The 17,391-nt window shown below is 36.7% G+C and overlaps 1 protein-coding gene and 1 long non-coding RNA gene across 5 annotated transcripts; both read right to left on the bottom strand.

The window, feature by feature from the left end:
• Nucleotides 1-305: 305 nt before the first annotated feature.
• Nucleotides 306-8,444, bottom strand: LOC113712019 (uncharacterized). 2 transcript variants are annotated; one of them, XR_011821983.1, is made up of 3 exons: nucleotides 8,013-8,427; nucleotides 1,279-5,671; nucleotides 306-499 (listed from the first exon to the last, which is right to left on the bottom strand). It is a non-coding gene; the product is annotated as an uncharacterized lncRNA (long non-coding RNA). The 2 variants fall into 2 exon arrangements; XR_011821982.1 differs by lacking the exon at nucleotides 306-499 and having other exon boundaries at nucleotides 630-5,671; nucleotides 8,013-8,444.
• Nucleotides 8,445-9,107: 663 nt separating this feature from the next.
• Nucleotides 9,108-16,575, bottom strand: LOC113711814 (DNA replication complex GINS protein SLD5). Of its 3 annotated transcripts, none has more exons than XR_011822191.1 (8): nucleotides 16,139-16,575; nucleotides 15,338-15,567; nucleotides 14,154-14,276; nucleotides 13,695-13,777; nucleotides 13,499-13,608; nucleotides 9,769-9,844; nucleotides 9,515-9,674; nucleotides 9,108-9,348 (listed from the first exon to the last, which is right to left on the bottom strand). XR_011822191.1 is itself a non-coding variant. In XM_027235025.2 (7 exons), the coding sequence occupies exons 2-7, from the start codon at nucleotides 15,518-15,520 to the stop codon at nucleotides 9,575-9,577; spliced, it is 675 nt and encodes a 224-aa protein (XP_027090826.1). In that variant the 5' UTR covers nucleotides 15,521-15,567; nucleotides 16,139-16,574; the 3' UTR covers nucleotides 9,186-9,574. The 3 variants fall into 3 exon arrangements, 1 of the variants encoding a protein (XP_027090826.1); XR_003453161.2 differs by having other exon boundaries at nucleotides 9,186-9,422; XM_027235025.2 differs by having other exon boundaries at nucleotides 9,186-9,674; nucleotides 16,139-16,574.
• Nucleotides 16,576-17,391: the final 816 nt, after the last annotated feature.

Below are 17,391 nucleotides of genomic sequence, written 5' to 3'. Positions count from 1 at the left end.
ATTTTATTCCCCTCCACAGGGCTCGTGGCGAAGGAAGGCTTGTTGTGATTTTATTGTTGTGGAATTCCTCCTTTATAATAATTGGGATCATGGATCAGAGTGGCGCAGTGGAAGCGTGGACGTTTCGCTTATGACATGTAATTTTTGGAGAATTTGATGTATATTGGAGATTTATATTGTAATATTTGAGGTTTATTCTTGTAATTCATTTGAGGATTGTAGTGAACGACTGAGTCCCGGCGAGAGCTGGGCAGGCGGCTCGCCGAACCCTCTGGTTCGCCCTAGGGGGAGGTGGGGCTGTCACATGATAAACTCTCATTAATCTTACATTAACTTCAGAGATAACATTGTGGTATACTAAAACCACACGTTTAAATCTTTTACAATGCCAAGTTTAATACAAAACTTCAGCCGTGGTATGATACTAGATAATTTACAATTTCAAAAGACTTCATGTTAACTCGCTAAGCTCCCTTATTCGTTTCTCGACCACCAACTCCTGTAAGGAAAACAAACTACAAGGCTGAGCTAAAACTCAGTGAGGTTTGCCGAACAAGTAACATTCAATAAACACTTAAATCAGTAAAAGTAAGCAAGTAATACAATTAAACAACTAAGGAACACTTCACTGAATGAATTAGAGAGCACGTCACTGAGCAATCACTTTTAAAAGGATACGGTGCTCGCATTAGAGCCACTTTCAAAAGGATACAAACTCCTCTTGGGAGTCATTTCAATATCATTGCACACTCATTTCAATATCATTGTACATTCATTTCAATATCATTGCACACTCCGCCAATTCCCCTCCTTATGTCCTCCAAAACAATAAACAATTCCCTACATTCAATAATCAGTTCAATAATCTCCTAACTTCAAGATAATACTCGAGTATACCGAAACATTTACCCAAAGCTTCCGTCCTATCCGACCAAGCCCTTTGCTGGCTCGAATAGTTCGTTGAACAAAGGGTTTTGGGGCCCAGTTCAGCCGATGCGGTAAAGTACACATGCGACTTACATTCATGCACACTTACAGTAACATTTGGTCAATTATTAACCTTACAGTAACATTTGGTCAATTATTAACCTTCAAACTCAACTAAATCGAGTGCGTAAAGTACACCCCCGACTTAGAAGGCGAGGAACAATTGAGATACACTTTACAATGAATCACTAGCAATATTCCATAATAAGCACATTTATCACATAATTTCACTTAAGTAAACACAATCAGTTAAACATAAACAGTTAAGCACACAAATCCGGAAACACTCACCAAATTCCAAATAAATTACTCTCGAGTCTCGGGTTTGCTTTCTGGCTTACAGCTACCGCCTGAGATTGTCGCGCCCCACTTTTTTTGGAAAAAATAAAATAATTGTTTTTTGTTGAATTTTATTGATTTTAAAAAAATGAATTCTTTTGATGAAAAAATATGGATTTGGGAAAAATGAATTTTGTTGATAAAAACAAAAATGGGTCTAAATGGGACTTTTGAAAATGCGACGATTTGACCCAAAAAAATAGTTTAAAAAGGGTTTTTATATAAAAAATGGAGTCGCCACTTGGTATAGAGTTAGGGTGTACCAAGTCACCCAAAAAATTGAATTGTTTAAAGTAAAATAGGAAAAAGTAAGAAACCCTTTTTAAACGACTCCTAGTCCACGTAAAACAAAGACAAAGGTTCGGGAGTCACATTTGACGAAGGGGAAGGCAAGGATAAAAATCCAAGGCACCCCTTCGACCTAGCCAAGGCTAGTTGCGTGATTTAACCCTTATTTTCCTATATTTTCTACCCAAAGTATGTATTGCAAATTGGATTTGACTAATGAATGAGAAATGCAATCCTAAATCTAAGAAATGTTTCTTATGAGGCTTTTGGTCCCATTCACACGAGTCGTGACGGCCAATAAGGAAAGTCCTCATAGAAAATCATGAATGATGCAAATGAGGACTCTAATAAGAGTGTAAGTGTGCAAGGTGTAGAAAAGTGCATGTGTGCAATTTGAGAAAAAGTGTTTGTGTGCAAATGGATGAAAATATAAGTGTTAGTGTGCAAATGGATGAAAATATAAATATATAGGTATAAATGGGTGCAAAGTGTGAGGTAGAAAGTAAAGAAGGAAAAGAAGTGTGTGAATATGGCATGTGAATTACAATATATAATTAGTGAGGAAAATAATGAGAAAATGATATGAAAGTGCATGATCCTAGAGGGATGCATCAGGTCGAGTACGGGAATGACCTCTAATTTCGTGATCTCAATTTTCCCTTTGATTAGAAGGGAGAACTAGCATGCTAAGGCTATTTTGAAGCCACACTCGCTCGTTTCCCTTACCCAAGGGGTTTCTCAGGCAAATGGACCCTATAACTAGCATGAAATGCAAAGGCCTAAAATGAAAGGGAAAAGGTTAGAGGGACATGCCAAATGCCATAAAAACTAAAAAAATGCATGAAATGTAGTGAACATGCAAACATGTACTAACGAGGGGAAATCCCTAAGGGTCTAGCGTTGGACTAGCCCATTCTATGAATTCCGACTAGCGTTGGACTAGTGGAAACGTACATTCATTCATCACATTCATTCAGGCTATGGAAAGCGAGTAGACATGCCAAACACTTATAAACACATAGCACATAACATTTAGCATGCTCGACTAGATGCAAGGCCCTAACAAAGCAAATTAACACGTAGTAACTAAGCATGCAAGACACATAAGACAATTAAAGCCTTAACTATTACATTTGCTAGCTAGGCACATGACTTCGATAGGTCTTCATTGAATGCTCCTCCAAGCCCTATCTATTACAAGCCAAGAGGTGTACACATACCCCATTAAAAGAATAACTTAATGAAAAGCAAGAGTAAATGACATAAATAAAAGAAATTAAGGAAAGGCTAAGAAAGCAAAGTAGACATGTATTTCTCACGTAGCATGTTGGTTCACATAGGAGAGACACAAAAAGGGATAAAGAAAATATACCGCCCCCTTCGAGTGATGACCAAATGAAAGAAAAATGGCTTCAAAACAATAAAAAGGTCAAGGTACCTCAAATAGTAAAGTAACACAAAGTCACTAAATCTCCCCTAATTGCAATTTAAATGAAATCAAACAATACATAGTTTTCCAATAAAGGGATCCACCGAGGACCCAAATGCAAGCATTAATCAACCATTCAAAGCCAATGGGAACATCTTAGAAACTTTGAAATTCCAAGAGCAAGAAAAGGCCAAAGCCAAATTATTTCAGAAAATTCAAAAAGAAAGGCGAACACAAGCTCATTTGAACACAAAGTTCTTAAACTCTTGCCTTAAGTATCACCTTAGCAAAACATGGTAACCAATGAAGTCAAGCAAGTAATTGAATTGAAACATTAATGTTACCAAAGATTCAATTATGAACACTAGCCAAGCATTCAAGCTTAAACAAACACTTTTAGGAACTTCCAGGGTTCAAGGGCAAAAGAAAAGGCAAATAATGATTCAAATGCAAATATCTTAGGACCTAATTGCAAGAACATGGAATGTAATTGGGCCATAGTGGAACAAGGGGAGACTTGGGGATCAAAGTGCAATTTTCAGAAATTAATTCATGCAGTTTTCATGCAAGCTACGTGAAAATCAACATGAGAAACAACATTCTGCAGCAGAAATTTCTGCTGAAAGCTTTCGGCAACCCAGAAGACAACCGTGACTTTCATTTTCTCAACCTTAACACCATTTTGATCGAAAAATCTTCTAACCAAAACATTAAAGCATGAATCTAACAACCAAACAAGCAAGTAAATCAAATTCAAAGTGAGTTTCTGCAATATTTTCTCTCATGCTTGCTCAAACGAAACCCAACTCAAACTCACATCTTATTTTCCAAAAAATCAGATTTCAAGTTCACATACATAGCTTTAACTAAGCTGCAAACTATGTCATTACCATCGCCTCAACAGGTAGAAAACTTAGAAGGAAAAAACATGCAAGTTCTATGCAATAGCCATGAAACAAGTTTCTGCAATTACTTCACATACTCTAGCAACCGAAGACTGCTGCACTTTCTTCTCAAGCTCAAGCTTCTTAATCACAACCGTGATCAAATATTTTTCAGCATGGTGTTTAATCATAGCTCAAGTGTTTTAAGGACTCAAACGTAAACTTAACATCAAATCATTCCATTCCTTCTCCTTAAAACCAGATTTAACAAGCAATTTAAACGTAAGGGTCCCTTAAACAGCCATGGAAAAGAAAACAAAAAGACAAAAAGATGCAGCAGCTTTTTACTCCTTTTATCTTAGCTCAGCCATCTTTGCATGCAAACACTCAAATCAGTTCTACCAATTTGTCATTTACAGACCAAATACAAGGAATTTGCCCCCCAAACATGAATAAGAACCCAGAATTCGCAAAAACAAACTGGAAAATTCTTTTCTTCTTCACTCGGCTACACTGGAAAAATTCCAGCAGCTTTAGTCCATCTTTAAACCGAATTTCCTCGGCTGAAACACTAAATTATGTACCCAAAACTAACATGCAAGACTAATAAATGAAGTCATTATCAATTCCAGTTCAAAACAGGGTCGGTCACCAACAAAATGTATCCAAAATTCCAGAATTTGTTCAACTATTTACGGATGACATGCATGCAGCAGATTTTTTTTTCTTGTTTCATTCAAATTTCTGGTTTACACACAGCTAATTAATCTCATGCAGGGCTTAATCATCCAGCATTTAGTTAGCTAAACACACAACCCAGTGAGAATCAAACACTTTCCAGCAAATCTCATTCTAAAATACCCATACAACTCCCAAAACAACTCCATCGGCTAAGCTGGAAAAGTGTTTAGCAGTCCAACAACTTCTAATAAAAAAAATTCCAGCCATGCAATCAGATTCCTGGCCATAAGGTTCACATGCAACACCAAATAAAAAGGTTATCTATCAAATTGGATCCTCAATTAAGCTCAGATTATCACATGGAGTCAGAATTAAAATTACATGTCCCAAATTAGTTCATCGGCAGAGACATTTAGCCAAAACAGAATTTCTGCATGCTTCATAACATCATCCGAATGCACAATTTAACATGCATGGTCTTAATCATCACAATTTCATTCGGCTAAGTACACTTAGGTGCTCAGATTGTCCTAGAAAAACAGAAATACAGCTGCGTTCTCTCATCAGTTTCTCGGCAGCAACACTTAGCCAAAACAGAAATTTCCTAATGGCTTGATTTCTATCCACCGACTGTACAAGCCTCACATGCAACTCGCATATAGTTTCCTCCACTAGTAATCAACCTAAAAAGTCCAGAAATTACCTCACAGCAAGCTAAGCTCTTGCACAGAAAGTCTGAAAATTTTTCTTCCTCTCGGCTCTCACGCACGGCTGAAATACAGGTTTACTTGGGCTGTGGCAGATGATGGAACTGGTGGTGGTTGCGGCTGGGAAACTTGATTGCAGCTGGTAGAAATGGAAGTGCAGAATGGTGAAACTTGCTCACGGTTTCTCCCTGGCTTCACTCTAGCTTTCGGACAGAACCAGGAAATTTTGCAGCCGCGGTTTCTCCTCTTGCTCTCACCCTCTCTCGGACAGCTCAAGGCCGCAACTCACTCCACCCTTTCTCTGGTTTCCTCTCGTCCTCATGGCTTGCTGATTGCAGCTCACTCTCTCTCTCTCCCTGTCGATGATCACGAGGCAGATGGAAAATCTTGTTGTGGTTTTGGGATGTATTGATGCCGAGGAAAAAAAAAATGGAATTGGTGGTGCGAGGTCGTGGTGATATAAACCGGCACTAAGGATAGAAAATACTAGAATGTGAAGTGGAAATGGATTCGGCAGAAATAGAATTGTGATTTTTTTTGATTTTTTTTGATTTTTTTTGATTTTTTTTTGATTTTTTTAGATTAATTAAAACAAAATTAATAATAATAAAAAGAAATAACAAAACAATTAACATTGGATAAAGAATAAATAAACTAGAAACAACAAAATGCAAATTCCATTTTCCTTTTTTTTCATTTTCATTTTTAAATAATGAAACTAAATCTAAAACAACTAAAACATATTTTTTGAACGCTTTTCTTTTTTCCTTTGAGAAATTCTACGCTAAAATGGCTAAAATAACTAAAACTAAAAGTAAATAAAACTAATTGTGACAAATAAAAATAGAACAAATAAAAAACGAATAGTAAATAAATAAATAATAAAACACCAAAAATTTGGTGTCTACAGAGATAAATTTATAATTCTAAAATGAAGATACAATTAGTAGATAATCACTTATCATTTGTGACCTTATAATTTAAACTTATTAAAGTCAAGTTTTGGCTTTAAAATACAAGATATAATATATCCAACACCTATCTTACATTTTATGTCGACTTATCAACTTTATCATTTTAATCTAAAGAAATATACATATATTCCAAGTTTAAAGTCTTGTAAGAGGTTTAAACCAAGATTAAACCATTCTCTATTCAATATTCAAGAATTAAAGCAAGTGAACTTTTCATTTGTTCCATTTAAGCTAAACCAGATTCTAAGTTGTTTGTAGTTTAGATTTGGTTTCACTACACCAGCCCCCTCAAGTTCTAAAGTCTTTAAAATGCTTATGAAGACAAGATTAAGTGGTTAGAAGCTGTTTAATGTATATAGCTACAGCTAGTTACCTTAGAGTTTCCAAAAACATCATAGAAGGCTTAACTAATTACCATTTCAGCCAACAAACCAAAATTCCAGCAATATTACTTCAGATTTTCAACAAAACTTCATTCTTTTACTTGCTTACATCTTTAAGTACTTTAATGTACTTTCGGTCCAGCATAAGCCAAGGCAAGTCACACCTAGTTCCAGTAACTCATTCAATCAAACGTTATTCACAAAGTCTGTCAGCATTATTTGCATTAGTTGTTAGTTTTTCTAACAATGTAGCAGCTTAATTTGCAGCTTTTACTCCCTAATTGCTTCGGTTTAACCCTAACTTATGGTGCCAAACATGATTACTAATCACAGAGCAGCCTTAGTTATCATCTGTGGAAGTTTACAGGGTTAGAAATTGAAAGAAAATCTGATCAAAGTTGATTTCCTCCCTCTCAGTTTCACAGCAGGTTGCATTTCCTTTTTGCCAAATTTAGCTAGACTTTTCCTAAGTTTACTAGTTTCAGGGTACCTTTCAATCGTGACAAGAGATCATACATATTTCATGTGTTTGCTAGTAAGTGTTTCCAATTGTTCAAGTAACAAGCTGCACATTGTGCTTCATTTCCTTGGCCAACTTACTTGCAATAACTTACATTCAGCTTCCTTCATTATACATTCTAATTTACACTTGTTTCTGTCTTACCGAATGGAGTTATGAAACTTTCTGACATGTTACAACTCTATAAACTCGTTTAGGGGCCAAAGTTTGCAGAGGATAGCCAGAGTTTCCAGCTTTTCCCCCTCGGTTGCAGTCAATAATTTCTAGCAAAGCAGGAGTTTATCACTGGATATTTCCTCATCTTTTCCTCTTCAGTTTTAGGTCTCAATCACTCAAGCAGAGGTTATTTGGCCAGCTACAGGTTATCCTAAGCTAAACATAGGAGTTTATGACCAGATTCCATGAGAAAACTAAATCAAATCCCATGTCTGCACCAGGCTGCAAAATCTAATGCATAGCAGCCTGCATCAGATTTCTTTCATGCTCATAGTTCCCATTTTCACAAGTTCCTGTAGTTAAATTTCACCTTATACCAGAAACAAGCATTTTCATACATTTACTACAACATTCTTCCATTTTCCTTCGCCAACAACCTGCAATTTCAGTCGGTCATCACTGAGTTCACATACTGTTCAGTCAATAAACCTTTAAGTTTCAAATCAGAATTTCTTTCTTCAGTCGAAGCTCAGTTTCTGCAATTTCACAGTTTCTGCACAACACTTTCTTGAACCAGAAGCTAAATTTCTAGCTAAGCTCAACTTATATCTCATGTTTAACCAATTATACTATCTAAACAGTGAGTTGTTATGGAGAGTGTTACCTTTTCCCCCTTAAGGTTCGTTGTTGCAGGCTGCTTAATTTTCTGTCTCGGTTCCTCAGTCCTAATTCCAGCTTCTCCTGCCTTCCTTGCTGTATCTTCCTTATCTTTGGTTGTTTGGTGATAAAGCTAGCTATGCTCTTGCTCTCACTTCCTCACTCTCTCTGTTTTTCTCTCGATGTTAGCTTGATAAAGAGAGGGACTGTAGTTTTGTTTTGCTCTCAGCCACCGCCCAGGTATCCCTAACAAATGGTTTCTCTTAGCTGCACTCTTTCAGTCACTGCTTACATAGCAAGGTTGGTAGTTTTTCTCCCTGACAGCTGTCTTAATAGGTGTTATTCACAGCCCCAATCTCAGCCAATTTCTACCCTTCCACCGCTTAGACTAGCAAATGGTTGTCTGGCTTCTATTCGGTTCCAATTTCTCAAGTATATTCCTCTCTCGGTTTTGTTTTATGAAATTCTAATAGCTTGTTCCTTGGCTGCATGGTAGTTAGTCTGAAATTCCAGGTTGGTTCGGTCCTTTAGTTGTAGCTTATTTGCTCACTAAGGGTTGAAATTTTATGATTTCGACTCCTAACTTCATTTGTTCCAATTTATATATTCCTATAAAAATTTTCCACCATTCTAGGATATTTCTAAATCCTCAATTTTATAAAATTTCAATTTAGACATTTAATTTGACCAATTATTTGTTATATATAATATTTCTAAGAACAAAGTAAATAAAATGAAATAAATTCAGGCTTACACATAATTTTTTCGAGTTCTCACAATATCACTGGACCAAAATAGTCCTGAATTTATAAAACCGTCTTTCTTTTCTTCTCTTTTATTTTTCGTTTACTTTTCTTGTTCTGTCGTTTCGTCATTTCCACCCTTCTCTTATTCTCATATTGAGCATTACTGACCAAAACTAGCACAAAAGCACAACAGCAATAACAATTAAAAAGCAATAGTGATAGTTCTTTTGTTGTGTTATGAGTTATGTTGCGTTTCCAGAGACCTATAGAAGTTTCAATAATGTGTGCTCTCGTGCCATCAAAGAATCCTGTAGTACAATAACAACCGCAATCAAAAAATGTGGATAAACAAGAGAGGCCCTTAACCTGTTAGGATATTTTCTTGGAAATTGAAGTCTTATTTTTTTCCTTTTAATCTATAAAATAGAACGACGTTGCACTTAAATGTGCACAGGCAGGGGATAAACCGTATATACTAAGCCTCATAAGTGAGACTGGTGTTCAACTGTCCCAGTTCTTCAAGTCTTAACCATTTACTGCCAAATGCTTCAATGATTGAACCATAAATATCAATGCTCTTCTGCTTCCGTCCCAAAGCTGTAGGAACAGAAACATTTTCAGAACCTTTACTCCTATCTGGAACTGTAGAATACAATTCAAGCTCCGCCTTGCTGTTTCACAGAGGAAAGGTGTCCTAGACTCAAAGGTAACAAAAGGAGAATCTGGAAGTTTGATTAATACATGCGAATGTTTTTCATCATACCTAGCTTATAACATAAGAACGATAGTAGGCTGAATAAGCATTAGAATAGCTGCCAAACGCTCAAACCAGATCAATTTGACCCGTCTCCACAAGAGGCTTTATTGACTTGTAAGGTAAAGCATACAGATCGTCAGCTTCAATGTTCACAGGCTCTTCCGCACTGTCATGTTGGCAGATTTAGTACAAATCAGCGAACAGAAAAATAAACATCAAGCATCATAAATAATTACACGTTCAAGAGAAAAACAAATTGCCTGTCATCAAGCTGGAAGGCTCCTAAAAATCTCTTGCTTCTGCAGATGACGTAAGTGTCGAGCCGTGGCTCAGGAACTACAAGACATCACAAAAGAATATACAATAACTAGTCCCAATGGTTGAACCAACACATATATTGCCAAAGGGAAAAATGCACTTTTCATCCTCAAAGTTTAGGTTGTTGACCAATTTCACCTCAAAGTTTCACCCAAAACACATTTCATCCTCAAAGTTCTGTAATTTTGACCAATTAAGGACAATTGACGGGAAATGAAGGATAATTATTTAATTTGGACGGAACTTTGCACGTGAGAAGCACGCTCCGTCAAATCCAACTTTATACCCAACAAAAAACGGGTCAAACCGAATGAAGCCACTTTTTGTAACGAACGAAAATTTGGAAAATAGCAAAAGGGAAAAGCTCCATTCTTCTCCTTCTTTCTTCTCCATTCTTTTAGGAACTTTGGGAAGAAAACATTAGTGCGGCCATCAGTCTTCAAGTTCTGGAAATAGCTGAGAAATTTTCAAGAACTGCTGCATCCCACAGCATCGCAACTGATTATGGGAAACTTGACTGCCTGAATTCTATATTTATGAATGTCTTCTCTCGTAATCAACCCCTGGCATTCTGGAAAGCTCTGTTCCCTGTGTTCAACAGTGTCTTTGAACTCCATGGAGCAACACTAATGGCAAGGGAAAATGATCGATTCTTGAAGCAAGTTGCTTTTCATCTTCTTCGTCTTGCAGTTTTTCGGAATGACAGTATCAGGAAAAGAGCTGTTACTGGCCTACAAATACTTGTCCGGGTATAGTTACTGATTTACTTAGGATAGTTATATGGCTCCAGCAGTAAATATGCTTCTTGACATGTTGAGTAAAGTTTAGCTTTTTCATGTTGTAGAGCTCTTTCTCCTACTTCACGCAAACAGCTAGGCTAAGGGTCATGGTAACTATTACTCTTTCTGAATTGATATCTGAAGTTCAAGTGACTCAGATGAAATCTGATGGAACACTTGAAGAAAGTGGTGAAGCGCTCTTAGAATATCGTTGAGGGAAATGGCAGATGAATCTAAGAGTCCTAACTTGTTAAATGATTGTGGTCTTCCAGATAATTCACTTGTCTCTGTTCCTCAAAATTTATCAGAGAACCATTGGTCCTGGACTGAGGTCAAATATCTTGCTGACAGCCTTCTTTTGGCTTTTGATGCTAGCTTGGAACATGCGCTTCTGGTATATTTGATGTTATGATCAATCCTACCACATATAATATGCATGATGAATTTTTATTAATATATGGTATTAATCAAAAAATCTTCTAGGCATCTATTATGACTGTGGATCGATATGCAGCAGCAGAGGCCTTTTACAAACTTGCATTGGCCTTTGCTCCTGCAGGTTGGGGGCTGAAGTCAATCATTTGGTCGATTAGAGAACAGTAAAAACAATACACACTTGACATATGCTACCGTTAAGGGAACAGCCCATGAAGTCCCCTTCACTTCTCCCTCCCAAGCTCTCACACTTTTCAAAGCATTTCTAAGTGGACATCCTCCCCCAAGAACCAGTAATATTTGAGTTGGAAATTGCTGGGTTGAGTGCTGTGCCATACGTTGCTATTCAAGATGGAAGCTTTTGCTTCGGATTTTAACTTACCAAGTCAGCAAAATGTGCAGTTCGCTGTGATGATACCACATACAGAGCAATGAACATGAATAATACTACACTGCTCCAATCAGAAGATTGAAGAAAATTGTTGCAACAACAATGTATGCTATCGTCTTCAGGGGATGCTAAGTAACAAATGCATTCGAAACCTAGTAACTTGTATATGATAGCTGTTGAATTCAAACCAATGGCCCCAATTTCTGGCCCCTTATATCCTTACCCTGTTACCTATGCATAATGCATGGTGGAGGCGAGTTGAAGTTGCATATTGTTTCGTAACTAAATTCTAGTTCACATAAGGGATCTCTGTAAAAGAAGCCAGGCAAGCTTTCCACAGGGTTAAACTATTTTATGAACTGTTCAGCTCTAAAGGGACTAGTACAATAGTAACTCCAAAAAGAAGAGTACCAGATATAAATATAATACTAGCATATATACACGAAAAGGATTTAACTTCCTGCATGACGCCCCCTAACTTCAGTAAAGATCACCAAGGAAGTAATAATACGCTAGTTGTTTTGACAAAACTACTAAAATTACAGAAGGCGTTCCAGATCTTTATATAATGTGGTTACTGCATTTGTGTGATGCATATCAGGAGATGCAGTCTTGGGCTGAAGCTGCACAAAAAATTTTGGGGTTGCAGAAAGGCAGAGGGGAGAAGGTAGAGGGAAGAAGGAGAAGAATGTTGGTTTTTGTCCGTTGCAAATTATTGTTCCGTTAAAAAATGGCTCCATTCGGTTTTACCCATTTTTTGTTGGGTTTAAAGTTGGTTCTAACGATAAATTTGCAAATTCCCGTCAATTGTCCTTAATTGGCCAAAATTACGGAACTTTGAGGATGAAATGTGTTTTGGGTGAAACTTTGAGGTGAAATTGGTCAACAACCCAAACTTTGAGGATGAAAAGTGCATTTTTCCCTATTGCCAAAATTGAAAGTTGTCAAGCTATACTCAGGTTTCAAGAAAGAAATATGGATGCAGGATGAACTGGAGAATTCATCATGTAACATACAGCAGGATCACCTAAAGCTTCTAGAGAAGCAGTATCCACAATAACATTCTGTTCGAAAGCCTCTACTCCAAGGATAACTATATAAAGATCTTCAGTGCACAAACAACTATACTTAGGTTTCTATCCTCGATTCAGATTTTCCAGTCAACTCCTAACTCCACAAAACCTGTGTTTCTGTTCATAATTCAACAAACTTTCTAATAATGTTGTGTAATTAGTTCCTTAATAGCTCATATTTAAACTTTTGCTTTTAGAAAATTTAGTTGAAACACTATAAAGTTGCTCAAGTACCACAAACAAAATCTTTGGTACAAAAATTACAAGGCTTGAGAACAAGGTGGATTATAAGCTTGAGTGTTATAAACAACAAAATGCTATAGTTTTTCAATTAAACCACTGAGTAGCAAGTTTTATTGATTATTTTCACAATTCAGCCTAATCCATAATTGGTAAGCTCAGTCTTTCCAGCATAACTCTGAACATTAAAGGGGCTTTAGTATGCTTTCAATGGAGTTGGAAACTACTTTGGACCAGTCAAAGTAGTCACATACCCCAGAAAGCCCCTTAAGATCAGCTCTGTTTCATGCATGTACTTACTCTTGGAAGACGTTTGGACTTCAGGATTTTCCTTTCGTTCCCTGTAGGGATTTTAACTTCAGATGTTTACACAACAACACTCAGTCATGTATGGGTTTTCTTTTACATTAATTTGAGGATAAGCTTTTCTTCCGTGGGAACTTTGGAAACTTCAAAATGATATATTTTCTTTAATTGTTCTCTTTTTCTTTTATGTTCTCTATTGCATCTAATTCTATCAGGAAGCCTTTTAAATTCTTTTATCACCTAAGAAAAAGCTATGTGAAATTTTAAAAGGAGCTGACAATAAACATAATCATACTGTGCCAATATACTCCAAAACAAAGACACACTCCCTCACATGCATAACCAAAGAAATCTGTCATACACAAAGCGAGCATACAAGCATAACAGCAAAGAAAAAACAAATACAGCAACTCAAATTGACAGACTCCTAACAGTATAAGAGGTTTACCCATGTCATCCTCTTCACTACTTGAAGATTGCTTTAAATGAGACTTGTAACTGCTAGGCAACTTTGAAAGAACAGATTGATCCAAATGCTTTTCCATGTCTTCTATACACCTGAACTCAGTCAATTACAAGACACCCAAATCAACAATATACCTACAAGATGTATTTCACAATAAGAAGAATCATTCTCCCTTTACCTTTCAGCAAACCTTTTCTCCTGTCTGGAAAGCCGATTCCATAACTCGGCAGTTTTCTGGATGTGAAACACATACTTCTCAATCTGAAAATACAGAAAAATTAATCCACAGGCAGAAGATATTTGAATTAGATGTCTCACAAGATGTGGAAGAATCCATCATTCTGTCAATTTCATTTTCAAGTAGTCAGATCAAATGAGATTCGTAAAGTTCTAGGTACCCTGGAGTTCACATGGTATATGTAGGAAGAGCTCCACATGGTAATGTAGGAAAAGCTCCCTTGGATTACATTTTCTAGATGATTTTTTAGAAAAAAATTAATCTAGCACTTTGTCTGTAGAAGTATATGAGCTAAACATGACAATTGTGAAACTGGTTTAAATAACTGAAAATCAAAGGACAATTGCATGTATGAATCAATGTAATACAAAGAACAAAATGGGCCTTATTCATGGCTACCTTTTGAAGACGAGTCCGTAGATATGACCTCAAGAGAAAGATGGTCCTGTCCAAGTCCATCTGATAAAGAGACACGGTGAGTGGATCAATGCCATTTCTTGTGAATTCTCCCACTGTCTCTTCCTAAAATATAAAGTAAACCAGCTTGTGAGTTATAGAAATCAGACCCCAAAATTCAACCCTGCGAAACAAACAACTCAAAAACTCGTCCTGCATCACGGCTTCACCATGTTCAACTATGTCACTTCTGTTGTGCTTTTGGTCACAACTAGGGCACATCCAATTTTAGAACAAATAGAACATTTAATGAGAGTACCAGCAGCTACCTTTTAACTATATAGCCTACCGCACTTAAAATTCCATATGAAATAATGCTATGTTAGTTCATCAGATCAGAGTAAATCATGAAGGCAACACCTCATCTGGACAATACAGGCATACTAAAGATCCAAAAAAACAGATAATCGCCAGAAAAGAAAAAGAAGAAAGAAAAGTGCATTGAAAATGATCAGGACTTTCCATTTCACAAACATAATCTGACTAGATCTATACAGGCTCATCAACAACCTTAAGCCATTCTGACTAGATCTTCCTTTAAAGTACCAGTAGTTCCTTAGGAGAACAGAAAAGTTTCAGATATCGCATATTGAGTAACACAATGAGGATTTAAAGATTTAGCTAACATGGTATTGAGTAAAACAATGAGGGTTTAAAGTTTCAGTAAGACAATGAATTTGAGCACCTTCAAAAGAAAACTACCACAGATCAAGGTAATGCAAAACAATAATAGACGAACTTTGAGTGGACAAGCTGGAGAACTAAAAACAATAATAAGAGATGAAAACATCATTTCTTTAAAGCATGTTTGGCAACGTTCAATTAATACCTACAAAATCTACAGAATATACCATATATAACAAAATCATACACCTTAATCCAGCATACAAACCAAATGCTGAAGACCAATTAAAGATGCAGGACCTAATACTGGAACAGAAGGGAATAATTTATAATACAATTATCTAACACAACTCCAAAATTGTCAAATACTCTTTAATCTCTAAGAAACTACTTTTCCTGTAAGTAAACAACAGCAGTTTAAGAAAAATATCTACATTCTATCAAAGGAACATTTACAACATCTGGGGATTCATAGAAGGCATAATACATGTGAAGTTTCATACCATCAATTTAATTTGTTCACGTGACCTTTGAATCAGAGCGGCCTCAAATCGAAGAATTTGTGGGGCAGCCTTCTCGTTCTGCCAAGCACGTTTCAAGAGTTCTGCATCTGTTGTTGAAATCAAAGACTCGTAATCATCCATTGTCGAGTATCCTGAGGATCCATCTTGCGCACCAGTCTCCATCTGATCCAAACTCCACACACTTCCTTCAATCTTTGACAATGATACCTCTTTTTTGCAAGACAACAACATTTAGCAACTCTTTCTTTTCAAATTCTACTACAAACACAAAGTTATAAGACCCAAGTATATCTATCAATTCTTGGCCTTTGGCATCCTCCATGAAATATTCAAGTCCATAGGGTGTTCGCATAACAATAAATTCTAGAGTAAAAGAAAACAGAAAAACATAAAGTATCATCTTGGTTTAGATGAAAAGAAGAAAATTCATCAGGATTAAAAAAAGGTTCATCACTTTTGGGGCATTTGATGAAGTGGACCATAGACATAAGCATGAACAGTAGGTATTTGGAAATAAACCAAGCAAGACTAAAACTAAAGACAAATAAAAAGGCTTATCACTGAGACAATTCATCAAACAGCTCATAGGCATATACATCAACGACCCTGATCAGTCCCTCAATCGTGTACTTGGCCGGCCCCAAAATTTTATTTAACAAATAATTCAAGCTCTACAGCTCGAACCTACCGACAAATTTCAAATTTATTTGAACTAAAATCGCTCAAATTCACTATAAGAGCACTGTAACATGAAATGATTTCAGCAAAGAAGAAACTCACAGTAAGCTCCGGCTGTGGTGGAGGCCTGGACTTCTCTGGCAGAGATAATGGCGGAGCCGTGGAGGCAGGTTCAGGAGTATAGTTTTCTCTCTCTATATTCAGAACCCAAATCTATGCTGTGCATCTGTAGAATCTAAAAACTATGAAGGCTATGTTGGATCGCTAGATCTTCAGATGCGGAAGTGATATTGGGAGAAAGAAAACTGTTGATGGATCAAATTTTCAAAATTGTACTCTTAATTTCGCGGCTCCACCTGGAAATCGGTATTGAAATCTTGACGTTTAGTTGTCGCGGGAAAATTTTGTGCTTATTTGCTATGCTAGTACCAACTTTTAAAATTTTTTAAAATTTTTATCAACCTTTTTGCATCTTTTCTATGCTTCCACCAAATTTTTATTTTTACACTTATCTCATAATTGCCTCCTATTATTTAAAATACACTTTACCTGTCGAAGACATAGAAATTAGCAGATGAAGATGTTGATTTGCTAAGAAACTCCTTCTTGTAACAAAATTTTAATCTCGAGCAAACAAATCATTATTCTCTATGAGATAAATCATTATATTCTCTGTATATGTTCAAGATCTGTTTGGATCGATGAATTTGATCTTAATGGGGAATTTAAAATGAATGGGTTTAGAATCCATTCCTAATCCAATTGCATTATTTGGCTAAAAGTTTTGGTTGGAGAAAAAGAATTTATATTTAATATAAAGTGAGGGGTAGACAATGAATAAATAAAAAGTTTAATGGTTTTTTTTTTTTTTTTTTTAAAATTTCAATATTTATTCCAAAATCACGAAATACAGCGGAAATACAATAAAAACCACTATCTACCCTGTTTACCATTATCTACCCTGGTACTAATCTAATGGACGGGAATTCCCTAGCATCCATGGCCAGACACCCACGAACGTCCCTCGGTAACTGCTGAACTGACTCAAAAACCGAACTTGGCCCACCTTGTAGGGCCGCTAATCTGTCTGCCACCATGTTTGCTTCTCTGTAAATGTGTGTAACTGTGCCAACCACCTGCCTCAGCAGACGGCGAATCCGACGCAGCAGATTGCAATGCACCCACCCTCCCAACGCCGACGAGTTGACCAGAGATACCAGCGCCGCCGAGTCTACCTCCACCAATACCCCCTGAACCCCCCGTGTCACACATTCCCGCAATCCTTCCTGAAGCGCCAGCGCCTCGGCCCCCAATACCCCCTTCTCACCAAACTCCTTGTAAAACGCGAAAATTAG

Source organism: Coffea arabica, chromosome 10e (assembly GCF_036785885.1).
Source record: "Coffea arabica cultivar ET-39 chromosome 10e, Coffea Arabica ET-39 HiFi, whole genome shotgun sequence".
Lineage (NCBI taxonomy): Eukaryota > Viridiplantae > Streptophyta > Magnoliopsida > Gentianales > Rubiaceae > Coffea > Coffea arabica.
The sequence above is the reverse complement of the archived record's forward strand: the minus strand, read 5'-3'. Positions and strand labels throughout refer to the sequence as shown.